A 15,570-nucleotide genomic window follows, 5' to 3' on the forward strand; every position below is an offset into this window, starting at 1 on the left:
GTGACAAAAAGTGACAAAAAAGTGATACAAATGTGACAAAAATGTGGAGAAAAAGTGACAAAAATGTGATGGAAAAAGTGATAAAAAGTGACGGAAAAGTGATAAAATAGTGACGAAAAAGTGACAAAAATGTAATGAAAAAGTGACAAAAATGTGACGAAAAAGTGACAAAAAAGGACAAAAATGTGACGAAAAAGGGACAAAAATGTGACAAAATTCTAACAAAAATGTGACGAAAACGCGGCAAAAAAGCAATGAAAAAGATTAATTCAGGTGAGTTTTGTAGGTCATAGCTTTCAAATGAGGCGTTACAACAGCCGTTAGATTTGGGTAAAGCTGAACTGTAGAAAATGCCTCAGTTAAGGCGGGGGTAAAGAGGTTAAGATGATAGAGATGTGCAAACTTCTTTTGTAAGCCCATTTACCATCTTTTTGGAAACTCTTGGAATAGAATAACTCAGTAGTGAGTCAATAGCTCCAATAACATAACCAATATCAATGCCTTAATATAATACGTGAAAGTAAATACACTTTTCTGTTAACCTCCCTGGCTAAGTAAAGTTTATACACCGTGACAGCTAAAACCAACACTGAATATAAAATAAAGTTTTATGTTATTCAAGAAGCTGATTTATAAACTTAGCACACAGCCACCGCGCTGTGGGTAATGTTTCACACCCTGCGAACGGCAACGTTTTTCTTGTCTAAAACACGGCATTCCTTAATTTATTCTGTTAATATTTATCACCTGCCGCACATAAAGCCACTTCATTTCAAAGTCGGTGACTCAGAAAAGGGGGATACGTACAGTTGTCTCGAATGCAAAACAAGTGACTCACGCTTTCTCCTTTGTCTCCTTTGCTTCCCTTCTGTCCGGGGCCACCGACTTCACCCTGGAATAACACAAGACAGTCCCGTTAGGATGGGTGAAAAACAACATTTATCTCTTCGGCAGGGCCCCTGGCAGTGGGTGTGATTTGTCAGAACTCATGTGAATATTTAGTCTTGATGCGTTAGAAGCAGGAAAAATGGGCGAGGAGTTGGACTGTTGGGCGTTTTAGTCGAGCTTGCCCATCCCTGGTTTGCCCCAACACTGAATGGACCACCAGCTCTGGAAGTAAAGCACCACTTTCTCCAAATCTCACAGCCGCAGTTTGCTTGACCAATACCAGGAGATCCTCTAAGACAATTTTAAAGGAAATTGTAATGTTTTCCGCTCTTTAGTGAACTCTTACAGGTATTGATTGTTGATACGAATAATAATATTTCAGCAGTTCTGAGCTGGAGGATTGGATTTTGCCCACAGTATCCAAACACTTAAGAAAGTCAATACAACGACACAGCTTGAAATTAAAACACGTGCACTAGCAGGAGCACATGCAGGGTTTAATGCAAATTTAATGCTTTAGTACTAAGTAACTCATGCCCCGAGAAGCCATGAGTGCAGGTGTCGTAACAAGTTGCGATTTTTTAACTTAATAATTGTCTGTGAGAGTAAATACTACGCTGACAGAAAAGGCAAAGGGAGAGAGGGATATTGTACATCCAATTACACAATGGAGATCTTTTTTTTTTTTTCACTCAAACTTGGCTGTAAATACTGTTAAAGTGGCGCTAGCCCGCAGTTAGCTTTGCCCGTTAGCCTGTTAGCTTCTTCTGCGTGATTCCATTCGTGTGTATTGGTTGCTCCGACCCGGTGGCAGTCAAGTTGCAATTGTGGTTTTCTGGCCAGAGACACCGGGGGAGATGAAAGACAAATTACTTAATATTGCTTTAATGTCCCAATATTATATTTTAATGCCACAAATGAGGAAAGAGAACTGGACAAAACAGGAAACTCATATATACATACATTTTTTTTTAAAAATCAGCCAAAAAAGACTAAATAAATGATAAATAGGTTTATAAGTTCACCAATCATTTTGGTATTTTCGATGAATTTACACAGTAAACATTTTTGAGCAATGTCATAATTTTCCACTGAATTTAGATTTAACGCCAGTTTGAATCCAACTGAATGCTTTTTAACGACATCTAATAAACGATTTTCAATGCCCCGCGGAAACCCTGACATGAACTACAAATGAGCTTTTTCAAACAGTAGTGTTGTTCTCGGTCTTCAGATGTCTTTTAGATCGGGTTATACCATGGTCTGGGTGAATACTCGATTCTGATTGGCTGGTGGGTGCTAACAAGCGTGCATTATTTTCGTATAACCGCACACGTAGTCCGGTAGTTAAATCACTGGGATATCACTCCGCTGTGGGCGTCGCCATAGCAACGCATGACACAGCTGAATCAGATAAACACGTAATTAGTGACTGACAAGAACGTATGAGATGGATTTTGTTTAATTTCAACGTTTTGGGCCAAAACAAAATGTTTGATAAATGGGAAGTAGAGGAGAGTGAGCAGCTAGGTTAGCTACTGTTAATAACATATGAGCTTTACATTTCTATTGAAAACGGTTAAGGCACTATTCATGATTTTCAGGCGTACATAAAATGATCTCTGCATTTAAACATATTTGGCTGGATTAGTAAAGTCAATCATAAAAGTTTCAGTTCGTGGGGGCCAGGTGTAAGCGGACTCCACCGCAGCTGTTTCCATAAACAGTTGAGCTCGTTGAACTAGCTAGCTAGCTTCAGGTTAAAAACATGGATCTATTAAACAGCGTAAAAGTGAAACAACTCCTGCCCACGAGTGCCGCACATCGGTGTTTACTTCCACGGAAAAGTGCCGGGTTAGTCCTGTTGTGATTCTGGCGATGCAGCGTGTGCTTATGTTGTTTGGTTGCGCCTGACTGAGATCCTCGTAGCTGCGGAGAATGACTCGCCCTGAGACGAGCCTTCGGTGACCGGCTAATAACCAACATAAAATAGTCCCGGTGGTCTGGCATATTTAGTGAGTTTAGTAAATGAAACAAATACTTATTATAAATGTTACGTTTGTGGGACCATGGTATAAGCGGATTAAACAACTCGGAGCCGTGCATTCGACGGTTATAATGCACTTCGCGGAGTAACACCACTCCGCTGCGCGTCGTGGTGTTCTTGACTCCGCGTCGTGCATTATAACCGTCGAATGCACGGCTCCTCGTTGTTTAATCCTTACTTAACCGTAAATTCCTGTCTATTGAGTGCACCTGAATATAAGCCACACCAACGAAAATGTATAAAGATTTTTTTTTTTTTTTTTTTACATACATAGGCCACACTGGTCTATAAGCCACAGCTGTTCCAAGCGCATTTGAAGTGCCATCTGCACCGGAAATACTGGACTTTTCTGTTTTACCAAGAGAACAGTGGCATACATGTACATTTACTATTATTATTGTGTCGATTAGCCGCAAGGTTCTTAAATTACGGTAGTTCTTGTTCAGTTCTCGGCTAGACCGTCTTTAGTCCTGGTTTAGTCCAGCTCATGAGTGGGTTATCCGAGTCTAGTGGGGTCAGCAAATATACAACGAGCTCCACGGAGAGGATCCATCTACAGATAAATTAATAAACTGATTTATCGACGCTGAAATACCATTTATGCTACATACCTCACAGTTATTGCTGGGAGACAAGGTGGCTCTTTATTTTGAAATGTGGTGTGATAAAGTGATTTACGCCCAAGAGATGCACATGGGTGTAAGTAAAGGCTGGCCTATTAGCATAATATTCACACATGAAAAATGGTTCCTTTTGGTTGTGATTGAAAGGTGTTGAACAGCACTCATATCACATTATGAGCTCCAATAAGAGGCTGGAGGTGCTAATGTTGTGCCAGATGTGTGTTCTTGCTCTAAGCGGAAAAAATCTCAAAGTTTGAGACAAGATAATATAAACAGATGATCTCAGGAGCCATCACTCACTGTACATTAGCCACATGTCTCTGGTCAATATCTTTAAGTGTCACCTGCAGCTGGCTGTAAATATTTCTCCAGATCCTAATTTGATTGAATCTGAGAAAGAACTACGGTGTGTAGCAATTAATTTATTGGCTCCGGAGTCCCGGCTGTGATTGACGAAATGCCTTGGTGGGAGAAGTGACCAGGATTGAAGAAAAGGGTTTTAAGAGATTGGCAGGCGTTTACAGCGCCTATGGTGTTCTCCTAGAAACTGTGTGTACAAAGAAGGTAATTTACTTGATAACATTTCTGTCACAACAGGCTGGAGGATCTAAACTGAGCTCATAGAGCTGTCCGACACACTGAGGGCTATCCATTATGTCGTCAATTACAACAAATCACAAACAGTTTTTGATCAGAATCGTTTCATACGTACATATTTTAACGCAATGAGAATAGTTTTTCTGTGACAGTCTCATTAGTTTTCCCCAATATGGAGGAAGATATTTGAGGACTTATGAAATAGAGCAAAATGGATAAGAAATTAAGATGTTTTGTTTTAATACCATCACATTTGATATTTTTAATGCTAAGCGTAAATATGGCATGTCTTTTAAGTTTTGTTTTTTCATTCTACTTTTCTGTATGATCAAAAAAAAACTTTTATTCAGCAAGAGAAATGGACTGTCTTTCTATATGGGTATTTTAAAGTTAATTCCCAGACGGCCAACACTCGACTCATGAAAGACCAAGTTGTAGCTTTCTCACATTCGACATCTGGGAAACACAACTTTCTTCTGCCCCGTTTTATTTCAGAGGTGAATATGAATCTATGGGGTTTTCCACCTGCACCGTTTGATCCAGCCTTTCCCTTTGGTCTGGACTAAATTTGTGAGTGTGAAAAAAAAACACACAGAAAAAAAACAAGCTGTTCGTCTTTGGTCACATGGGAGGCGAAAAAAGTTGTTTGAGAACCAACTAAAGATATGGTCGTCTGTCTTATGGTTATGGAAATAATGCCTATGAATCAAAACTGATGAACAGCTTAAAAAAATATGGGTTGTTAGACATTTTGTCAACTTACACATGATATACAATGCTAATTTCCTATTGTTTATGTTTGTAGCTAATTATTCTTTTATAACTGTATTTAAAGAAGAATATGAACCAGGGCCATATTGGATTGTCATGTTATGGTCTGAAAATGTTATTTCCAGTGTCCGAGTATTTTCCCAAAACTACCAATGGAAACCAGTATCGACAGACAACTCGACTTGACCTTCACTAACCTCTCCGAAAAGACCTTGAGGCGTTTAGGAACAGAAACAAAAAAAATTGCATAAATTGAGTGTGTTATATAAATGCTACTGCAAGTGCCAAATTGAGACAACAGCGCTGGACAGAGTTGGAGATTCTTTACCTTGTCACCGTCCTCTCCGGGGGGGCCTTGGGGACCTCCTGGCCCGGGCAGACCCACTGGACCCTGGATTCCGTCTCTGCCAGCGGGACCCATCGGACCTTTCTCTCCCTGACACATGACAAAAGGTTACAGTTTAAAGTAATGAAAGCTTGAAACCATGCGTCTTTGTTGACTTGCACTTACAGGTCCTCCCTTCTCTCCAGCCGGGCCGGGGGGTCCTTGGGGTCCGTTACGGCCCGTGGTACCGATGGGACCTCCGGGACCAGCGGCACCTCTCTCTCCTTGAGAACCCTAGAATAGGAGGGTAAAAGATGGTTGGCGTGTTGCTATGCACGGAATGTTTCTAAGATGCTAGATGCTAACTGTTGTTTTAGCTTCCTGTGTGTTTTATTCTTCTGGAGAGTTAGCCGTGTCTTTCTGACATGAATAAATATTCAAATAGAAAACAAGCAGCTGTTGAGCAATTACTAACAATGTTAAAACTTCACTTAACTGGACGAGACTTCTGTGGTTTATAGCTGTAGCTGTTTTATCCTTGAAGCTAAAGGCTAACGCTAATTTGAAGCTAACAAATGTTAAAATAGCACCACAATCTGAACACATTTTTATGAAACACACTCAGCTTGCCGTTTAGTTAAGCTTTGTTCTGTTTTTAAATCATATTTGTGTTTCTAATTAACGTTCATGCGCACAGGAAGTAGTCTTTACCCTGCACTGGCTAACAGGAAGTTAGCCAACAACATACAAACAGAGCCTTAATCAGGGAAATGCTTGCGTTTGATCAAAGTACATTTCAAAAGCCTTGACTAAGCAATAGGTAATTTCCAGGCTGTCGGTGGAAAGAGGTGCCATGTCATTCTGATATCAATTTATTATGTCAAAAAATATAGAAAGCATAGTTTCTTTTCGACTGCTCATAACAAATTATGACTCTCTTTTTCAAATCTTAAAAAAAGAAGATTGTAATCACATGCTAAAATTCCAATTATATACAATCCAACATATTCTAAGTTGATTAAAAAACCTAACTTGCCAAGATCAGGACGGGGTCACCTCTTAATCAATATTAAAAAGAGCCTCCCTCCCCTCCCTCACGGCCTTATGGAAGCTCCTGACTTCGCCTCCACATCAGCCAGTCTTATCATCTGCTCCTCGACGCGCCCAGGTGTTCTCTCTGTACCCCGTGAGTGTCCAAAACATCACAAAAAACCTGATTACATCTTTGATCTGGGGGCCACTACTCCCTCCTTTTATCTAAGCAAAGAGTACCAGACTCCAGCGCCTTGCATCTGCCTTCAAAACAAAACTCTGTGGACACATTTTCACATCAGTGCACTCGGGCTTGCACTTAATCCCTTATTTATAAAACCTATACAAAGCATTCCTCATCATTTATTGTTTTTTATCGATAGGATTTTTTTTTTTTTTTTTGACGAGGCAATTGAGAAAACACTGAATCACGGACAAACGTCATTCAAAATCTGATTCATCCTGCTCTTCAGATTGTTCTCCCCCCTCTCCGGAAACAGATAAGTTTTAGTTTGCTTGGATGCGCTTGGCTGGTCGCTCATGCACAGCTCAGTGCTCGGGCTGCTGCTGGTAGTGGAGCACTGAGAAGAGGCACCTGGCGTTTTATGTGCTTGGACCAAACTGTGGCATACTTTGACAGGAGTCCAAGCCCGAAGTCCTTAGCCCCTGCCAAGAAGTCCACAACGCCAAGTGCACTCAAGCTACTCCTACCACTCCACAGCACTGCTTCCTGTTGACTAAAGGTGTTGAAAAATCGCCACGCGGAAAGCAAGAGGTTGAGTATAGCTATTTATGCCACTGACAAAATGGCCAAGTAGAAATGGTTATTAACTCACTTATTACTTGCGATCAGATGTGCAAAACTACATGCTTTCACCAGTATTTTTAAATTCTCCTATTTTTGACTGGGAAGAATAAAAAATGATGAACTTTTATGTATCGGTTCTGCCTTGCTTGTCTCACTATTGTTTTATTTGAAAATGTCAACCAGATGCCAACTTTTACTGTCAGATCCACTGGTTTAGAGCCTCACCACTCTTCAAGTCTGTACTACTAGAAGCAAAATACTTTAGTACTACAAACTGGTAAAATTAATGGTGGGTTCTGGGCATAGACAGTAACATTAAGAATGAACTTATTGTCGGCTTATTCCTGTAACCATAAGGAAATGGCGGCTGGCTCCTATGGACTTCACATTGAAATGTTTTGGCCTCTCATTATTGAACACAGGCTTGTCATTCTGAACTCCATGTGTTTTTCTAAACATGTGCAACAGCATCCTATATTTTTTCTTTTTTCCCCCCTATTCTATATAGTGGAGCTGGCTCCAAAAACCCCTTGAAATTGCTAACACGGCTGAGCTTCGTTAGCCCGCAATGAGCGCTATGGGGCACCCTCTGTCCATGGCTATTTAACTGTCTATGGTCCTGAGACAACACAAGCTCAAACAAATGATATAGACTGGTTTAGTATACAGGCTGTAGAAGGTCAAATTGAATGCTTTCAAGGATTAAATTAAAGGAATAGGCCACCGTTTTTACATGCGGAGATTATGTTCATACCTGAACTTAGTTGGAAGCGACCAAGCTCTTTCACGTTTCCCCTAATTATAAGGCGTAATAATACCTTAGGAGCACTTCGACTTTACTGTGTGGACGTTGAAGTGCTCGTAAGTTATTGTTACGCCTTACAATATATAATACCCCTTTTTAATTGTGTAGCTATACTTGGATTGTGTAACTCGTCACGTAACTATATTTAAATAGGGAAAACGTGGAAGAGCTTGGTCTCTTCTAATTTCACCCCAGTTTGGAGCTATAGGAATTTGCTGGGAGAGGCTAAATGCTAACAATCTCTTTAGTTTAATTGCGTGACTGAGCGCACACACAAAGACCAGACAGTTATGCATCAAATCGACTAAGCTAAGATGACAACATATCTCAGTATGGAAAAGCAGTGGCCTGTTCCTTTAAGTTTATGAAAAATATCCAGTCCAGTATTGAAATTGTACACATTTTTTGCCCGAAAGTTACCCTTTGTGTCTCATTTTGTTTATCTAAATTTCCCTTCATGATTTAAAGTTTGCATTAGTAGCATTCAAAATGTTGTATTTGTACACATCAAATATGTGAATGGGACATAGAATGCTTTTTGAGGGTAAAATATGCTTATGTACTGTATATTTTAATGCTACTAACGCAAAAGTTTATAAAAGTTTTTATAAGATTTGCAAAGATTCAATCAAACAAGATAATTAATGATTAACAACAGGAAAATAGACACAATAGGCAACTTTTGGGCAAAAAAGTACAACACTGATATTTGTGTTAAACTTATGCAAACTTAAAGTAACAGGCCACCGTTTTTACATACTGAGATATGTTCTTGCCTGAGCTTAGACGAGTTGATGTGTACCTGTCGGGTCTTTGTACGTGCTCTCAGTCACGCCAATAGACCAAAGATGTTGTTAGCATTTGGATGAAGTTGGAAGCGACCAAGCTCTTCCACGGGCACGAAGACCAGACAGGTACGCATCAACTCGTCTAAGCTCAGGTAAGAACATATCTCAGTGTGGAAAAACTGTGGCCTGTTCCTTTAATGCACCACTGTGAGCCTCGTATTGTTAGTTATGTTGAAGGTTGCGTTCAGTGACCATTACTGACTGTTCTGCCGACCCCCCTATGCTGCATCTATAGTTCAAACACAAAATTGTCCGGCTCTGCATCAACTTTCCTCTTTCTTCTTTTAACCATATTTCCGCCCACACATGTAATTTTCATCCTTAAAAATCAAAGAAGCTCCCAGCCAATCCAAAGTTCCAGAGTCACTTTTTCCCTTTTTCTCTCAGAGGGGATTTCTCTTTGGTCATTTCACACCGTGCCTCCCCGCAGCTGTGTCTCTGGCAGCAAATCGATCGGAGGAAATATCAGATCTCTGGAGAGCGAGAGGACTTCAAGTTCTTCTTTGGGAAAAAAAAAAATACAAACCACCTTTTATTAAAAAAAACTTAGCTAAATGAAATCAATAACAAGTCTTTGACCAATGGAGTGAATTCACATTTCAAAAGGAAAGAGTTCATTGGTGGAATTAGACTTTCTTCAGAGGAGGAGCTCATCTCTGGGGAACATCTCGAAACCACTTTGCCAAAAGAAGTCACAAGCGAGACTTTGACCAATTAACACAGCGTTCTGATTGCAAACAGGAAAGAGCTCACTTCACTTCACTTTCCCCTCCAAAAAAAAAAAAAAGTTCAATAAACAGCAAGTTTTTGACCAGTGGAGCAAATTAATAAAGCAATCTACTTTCAAACAGGGCTTCTGTTGGTGAAAAACAACATATTTTTAATACTTTCTTTACGAAAAATAACAGATCTCTTGGAAGCATGTGGGCAAGTTGTTCTTTTTAATTAAAATATCTTCTTGAAATGAAAAAAAAAAGACAATGCAAATCAATAGCAAGTCTTTGACCAACGGAGCAAATGAATAAAGCTGTCTAATTTCAAACAGGGACGAGTTTGTTGATGAATAAATAACAAAGAAAAGAAAGTCTTTCTTCAGGGAAATATCAGATCTCTTTGGAGAACTTTTTCAACTTTGCCGAAAACCTTAAAATTCTAAAGAGGAATGCTTTTGTTGGTGGAATATCAGATCTATTAGGAGTTTTATGAATTTCTAAATCTCTTCATTTGAAAGACTCAAAGTCAATAGTAAGCCATTAGCAAATTAATTAAGTTATATTATTTCAAACATGAATAAATGTAGCTTTTAAGGAACACCAAATGGGAGTAAGAGATCTTCACGGCTTTGCTTTGATACATTTCTAAACCGCACCTTGTGAAACTTTGCCAAAAATCGCAAATCTTTCACTAATGGACCATGGATCAATTTGCAAATGAAATCTTTTTTTTTTTTTTCGAAGGGGGAAGGGTTTTTTGTTCATCCTCTCGCATGTGTGAGCCGCATATCCGCTGTCATCTTCTCCGTCGCGTTTGAACGGGGGGGCAATTACGGGGAGCCTAAGTTCGACACTTGAACAAAATGTCAGGCGGTTCAAAGCGGCCCGTCACTCAGCCCGCTCTCAATGCGGACTCAGCACCGGCGCCGCTCCGGAGACGGGCTTTCACCGCCGCTACTGCTGCTGCTGCAGCGGAGAGAGTAAAAACTAGAAAGAAACAGTTTATTTGTGAACCGCCTTGGCGTCGTTCCGCTTTCAAATCTCCAAACTGTGCCGAGGGAAGCCGGAGTGAAGAAGGAGAAGGAACAAATGCCACAAAACAGAAACTAGACTCGGATCAACTTCCATCGAGCAAAGTGAATAAGAGCATTTTTCACATGGCACTGACGGGAACGTACGCAATGATCAGCCATGGTGCGAAAATGAAGGCAAATTGTACAAATAGACAACATCATTTGGAGTTTTTGGAGTTGCCATGGCAACTGGGATTTGACACATCAGACCGACGGAAGAAGATGAATGAAGAGCAGCACCATCGCCGGGGGCTCCATTAAAGTCAAGCCAGATCCCGTGGCATTTTGTGGCTACAATTTTGTCTATTTGTTCATCATGAATGATAAACATTGTTGATTTAAACTAAGATCAAATCTCGTGATGGAAAAGATGATGCACAGACATATGAAAAAAACTAGCGCTGTGTGAGAGAGTATAGAGAATAACATGGGGAATAATGGAGACATTAAGATAATAATCTTTTAAGATTCCAGCTTGAATTTTATTGTTCTGGATCTGCACTTTTGTTGAGAACTTTCTATTTTTACTGCACTACATTTGAAAGAAAAAGAATACGTTCTACCCGTCTACATTTCAACAAAATTAACAAAAGTGAAAAAGTATTTTGCTCATTTGAATCAAAAACCTAATAATGCATACACTCTGGGAACAGTAGGTAGCGCTGGGTGAGATACACAGTCAAAAGCCACTGAGTAACATCAAGGAAGAAGGTTTGTCCCCATTGTGTTGCCGTACAGGAGGGCACCATGTTTGCGGTTTTGAAGCTGCAAAGTTATCATTAAAAGGTGCATTATGCAACTTTTCATGTGGAAAAAAAAGTTTATATTTGTGCGTATTTGACCTTGTAGTGACCCAGCGGGTGTATGAGTGGTCAGCATGATGCCTTTAACTTTCCATCACAGTCGTCTCTAGGATGCTCCAGGATTACTTGCTTTGAAGGTTTTCTGGTGAGAGGGTAAGTCCGCGATGAAAACCTTCAACACAATTGATCCTGGAGCGTCCATGAGACGACTGTGATGGAAAGTAAAGGCGCCATGCTGACCACTCATACAGCCGCTGGGCCACTACAAAGTCAAATACTCATGAATAGCTATTTATTTATTTATTTATTTTTTTAAAAAAAAGTTGTATAATGCACCTTTAATACAGTCAATCTTATTGAGCCAAATTTCTCCCATGGATTTACTTTCTACTTTGAATACTTGAATAAGTATTTCTCTAGCAAATACTCCGCTTAATAAGTAGTCATTTGACCGAGCAACTTTTACTTTTATTGGAGTAATATTTAATCAGACATATCTGTATTTTTATCAATAGTAAAATGAAGTAGTTTGACCCCTACTTTAGGGTTTACTCACAATCCCCACAACTAAAGAATGGACCTCAGAAGGAGTACATATTGCCAATACGGAAAACCATGTACTCCAGATTATTCTAAAGACTAAAAACACCAATAACAATTGTAGTAAAAACAGGTAATCTTGGCGGAAATAAAACAGAGCATTCAGCTGCGAGGTCCCAAAGCTGCTTGTAGATCACAGTGTGTATATCATCATATCAAAGTCTCGGCTCAGTGGACTTTTACAGCTCAACAACAATGATCTGGACAGGGCCTGTTCTACCGGCCCTGCAGCCTCTCGATCAGTGACAGGTCCAACTGACTGAAGGACAGCTTTATCCATCAGACAGTCAAAGCCAAACTCATTCCTCTTCCTTCCCTCCATGCCCCCTACTGTGTACTTCTGTTTATATGTGATTTTGCTCAGTATATTATACAGGCTATGTTTCACCAATGGTTTGAGAGTAAAACCATTTTGATTCTGCTTTACATGTTGTAGTATTGAAAACAAAGCTGAACAGAGGGTACACAGCAGTACCTGTACAGCGCTTTATGTATTTTGCATTACTCCCTCATCTAAATACTAACTTTATTTACCTGAGCTCAACAGCCGCTTGAGAAGTGAACAAAAGTATGTATAATACAGTTTTCATTGACAGAAACTCCGCCACAGCAGCAGATATATTTGTGATGCGGTGCGTATGGAAAGGCAGTGTACTCACGATGGGGCCTTGGGGACCCTGGGGCCCTTCTCCTCCCTTCAGGCCGGCGGGACCCTAAAGAACAGGAGACAGGCACAGAGTGAGGGCGGATCACCACGGGAGAGGCTCAAAGTCAAGCACACAGCGGAGAGCACAGCAGCCAAACAAATACACATCCAGAGAGTGTGGCCGGAATACTGAGCGCGGCAACATGAATGGCACAGACGCAGCGGGGAAATGGTCATCTGTTTCCAAAGTTAAGGCTTGGAAACACATCGAATCACAATCTTCTGACAGCCGTTTGTGATGAGATTTGCGATTTATGTTTTCAAATTAGGCAAGCTGCTAATAATGAAAGAATCTAAGAACTTTATTTCCCTGTGGGGCAATGAAACTGACAAACGACAATTTTGATTTCATTGCAATTAACTGTGAAGCTAATGTAAATAGATTCAGAGTTAATTTATGGTCACAGTCGTCATAGCAGATATACAAGTCACTGTCAAAAATGATTTTCTTAGGATAGGGCTGTCACGATAATTAGTATTCAGACTTATTGTTCAATAAATGACAACAATACATTTTTGGGCTCAATATTTAAGTACTTGTGTTTCAGTGTATGTTTATTGTGGGATATTTTACGAGTAAGTACTATTCGGACAAAGCTTTCCTGTCATTTTTAAGCTTTATAGTTAGTTTCTGTACCGTTTTAGATACAGACGGCATCGCGTCATAGAAGGGGGCGTGGCCTCGGCGAGGGGGTAAAGAGAATCTTTTGGGAAACACCATTTTTCAAGTCTTTTAGCCATTTTCTGGCGAAATATAAGCTTATTTATCACATACAAATAAAGTCAAGTCTAAATCGGGTCCATATGGATGTTTATTCACAGCTGATTGTATATATATATATTAATGTAATTTTAGAGTGTTTAACATTATTTTAGAATATCTTTATGACACTGGAAAAAGAGTAATAATTTCAGGGAACAAATTACATAATCTATTTGAATTAAAGTGATAGTCTGTAAGTTTGCAAAGTGAGGAGAGATAGAGTGAAATTTAAAAGCATAACAATCAAATTCCTCCCCTCTTTAACCAGAAAGCCCTTCTTAGTTTGCAAAATGAGGAGAGCAGGAACAGGATTTTCAAAAGTTAACAATGAAGCTCCTCCCCCTGCCTCCTGATTGGACCTGACTGGCTGGTTCACAGGAAAAGCTCATCTCATTGGTCAACGTGGGAGGATACTAGACTCTGATCAGTTGCTGAGATCCGGGAAGGAGGGACTTTATAAAAACTAATAAATATTTATTATTACTTACTTTACATCAAAATGCAAGACCAGGTGGTTAATTTTGCACATTTTATAACATTTGTAAAACATGTAGACTTCCAGACTATCACTTTAAGAGATTAAATACAAAAATTTGAATAGATTTGGTCAGGTCATAAGATCAGACTCAACTCATATAGCGCTCTCTACCTTTATCAGGCCCAAAGCGCTTTACAGTAAGGAACCAGTTACCAGTCAGAGGGTGAAGTGTCTTGCCCAAGGACACAACGACAGTGGGCACCTTCAGGAACTGGGAGTCGAACCTGCAACCTTCCGATCACGAGACGACTGTCCCCCCGATATAAATCTCAAAAATTTAAAAATGAATTTGTTCGATTTCGAGTGGGATTTCTGCTTGTTCCATTGACATTGCTGTTTTTATATTATCTTAGATCAAAGAACCTTTATTTAAGCATTTTTGAGTCATATATCTCACTTAAGTTGGTTATTTTTCCAGTGTACTCATAAGAATTGTTGAAATGTCTCAAACAATACAGTGGTATGTTAGGTTTAAAAAAGGAAAAGTGTGTAAAAAAGAGAAACAGGGATAATAGTTGGAAACACTGTATGAGGGGTTTAGACGGATTTGCGGTAACTGCTCTGAAAGTTCGTTGAAGTTGCCTCGATTTAAATTTTGATGGAGAAACCCAACTGTATGCAAATTCTATAATGAATAAGGGGGGAACTGAAAACATTGGCTCGCTGTTCATATTATTCATGCAACAGGCAGTTCTAATTTACATCCTCTAAATTTATCAAAACACAGACGACAGGATTTTCAAGGCGTTGTCAATCTATCAGTGTCACCTCAATGGACCCCTGAAAAAAAAAACTAAACAAAGGTCTAAGCACCGGGAGGCGGCATATGGGAACACAGCTCAGCAGCCGCCGTGAGCTCTTCCATTATAATAACTAATTCAGAGGCTTCGGCAGAGCCAGGGGGAAGTCGCGCTGCCAAGTGTAAGCGCTCCACCTACGCGCCTTTTAGCACCGCGCATTAAAACTCCGGACGGCCGCTCTTTCTGGACACAATAAACTTATTTATGAGGTTGTTTATGGCCACTGTGTGTCCTGCGCGACCAGAAATGACGTCCGAGTGAGAGAGAGAGTGGCCATAAATCCACGTCGCTGTCTGCCGCCGTCTTTGCAAAGTCTAAGAAAGAACATTTTGATAAAACATTGTAAAATGTCTTGTTGCTCAGCTCTGACGAGGAATTACGCCTCAGATCTTTGCAAGTTTGAATGCGATTTGTTCTAGTTTTATAAGTATTTTGCCAAACAAGAGTAAAAGGTCCAATTAAGAACAATCTTTATACTTATATTTGCCAGTGGAACATGAATACATTCACACACAATAAGGGGAATTGGTATCGCTTCAGATTAAGGTGTGCTCATAGAGTATTAATAAGCATACAGATAAAAAAACAGATAAAAGTATAATAAGCAGTGTGCTAAAACTTTACAAGCATATTATTAATGCTTATTAATATCTTATTAATACTTATCGAGCACACCTTAATATAAAGCGTTACCGGGGAATTTACTTGACCACTTAAAACAGTAAATAAGTACATTTCCTGAAGTGTATTGCTGGGGACCATAAACAAAAGCTCCAGTAAAATATGTTTTTATTGGGAAAATACTGTACTATTGAGGAAACCTTTTTCAA

At 39.7% G+C, this 15,570-nt stretch overlaps 1 protein-coding gene and 1 long non-coding RNA gene across 2 annotated transcripts in view; one reads left to right on the forward strand and one right to left on the reverse strand.

Annotated features, from left to right (window-relative positions):
* The window catches only part of LOC306973129, a 268,899-nt gene that overhangs the window by 61,569 nt on the left and 191,760 nt on the right, over nucleotides 1–15,570 (forward strand). The window lies entirely within an intron of this gene.
* col11a1b (collagen, type XI, alpha 1b) overlaps nucleotides 1–15,570 on the reverse strand; it is a 185,727-nt gene that overhangs the window by 48,230 nt on the left and 121,927 nt on the right. Inside the window, exons 41-44 of the mRNA XM_079569937.1 lie at nucleotides 12,593–12,646; nucleotides 5,438–5,545; nucleotides 5,255–5,362; nucleotides 839–892 (exon numbers count right to left, since the gene is read on the reverse strand). Coding sequence (XP_079426063.1) covers nucleotides 839–892; nucleotides 5,255–5,362; nucleotides 5,438–5,545; nucleotides 12,593–12,646 — 324 coding nt within the window. The remainder of the gene's footprint in view (nucleotides 1–838; nucleotides 893–5,254; nucleotides 5,363–5,437; nucleotides 5,546–12,592; nucleotides 12,647–15,570) is intronic.

This window comes from Gobius niger, assembly GCF_951799975.1.
Source record: "Gobius niger genome assembly, chromosome: 13".
NCBI lineage: Eukaryota > Metazoa > Chordata > Actinopteri > Gobiiformes > Gobiidae > Gobius > Gobius niger.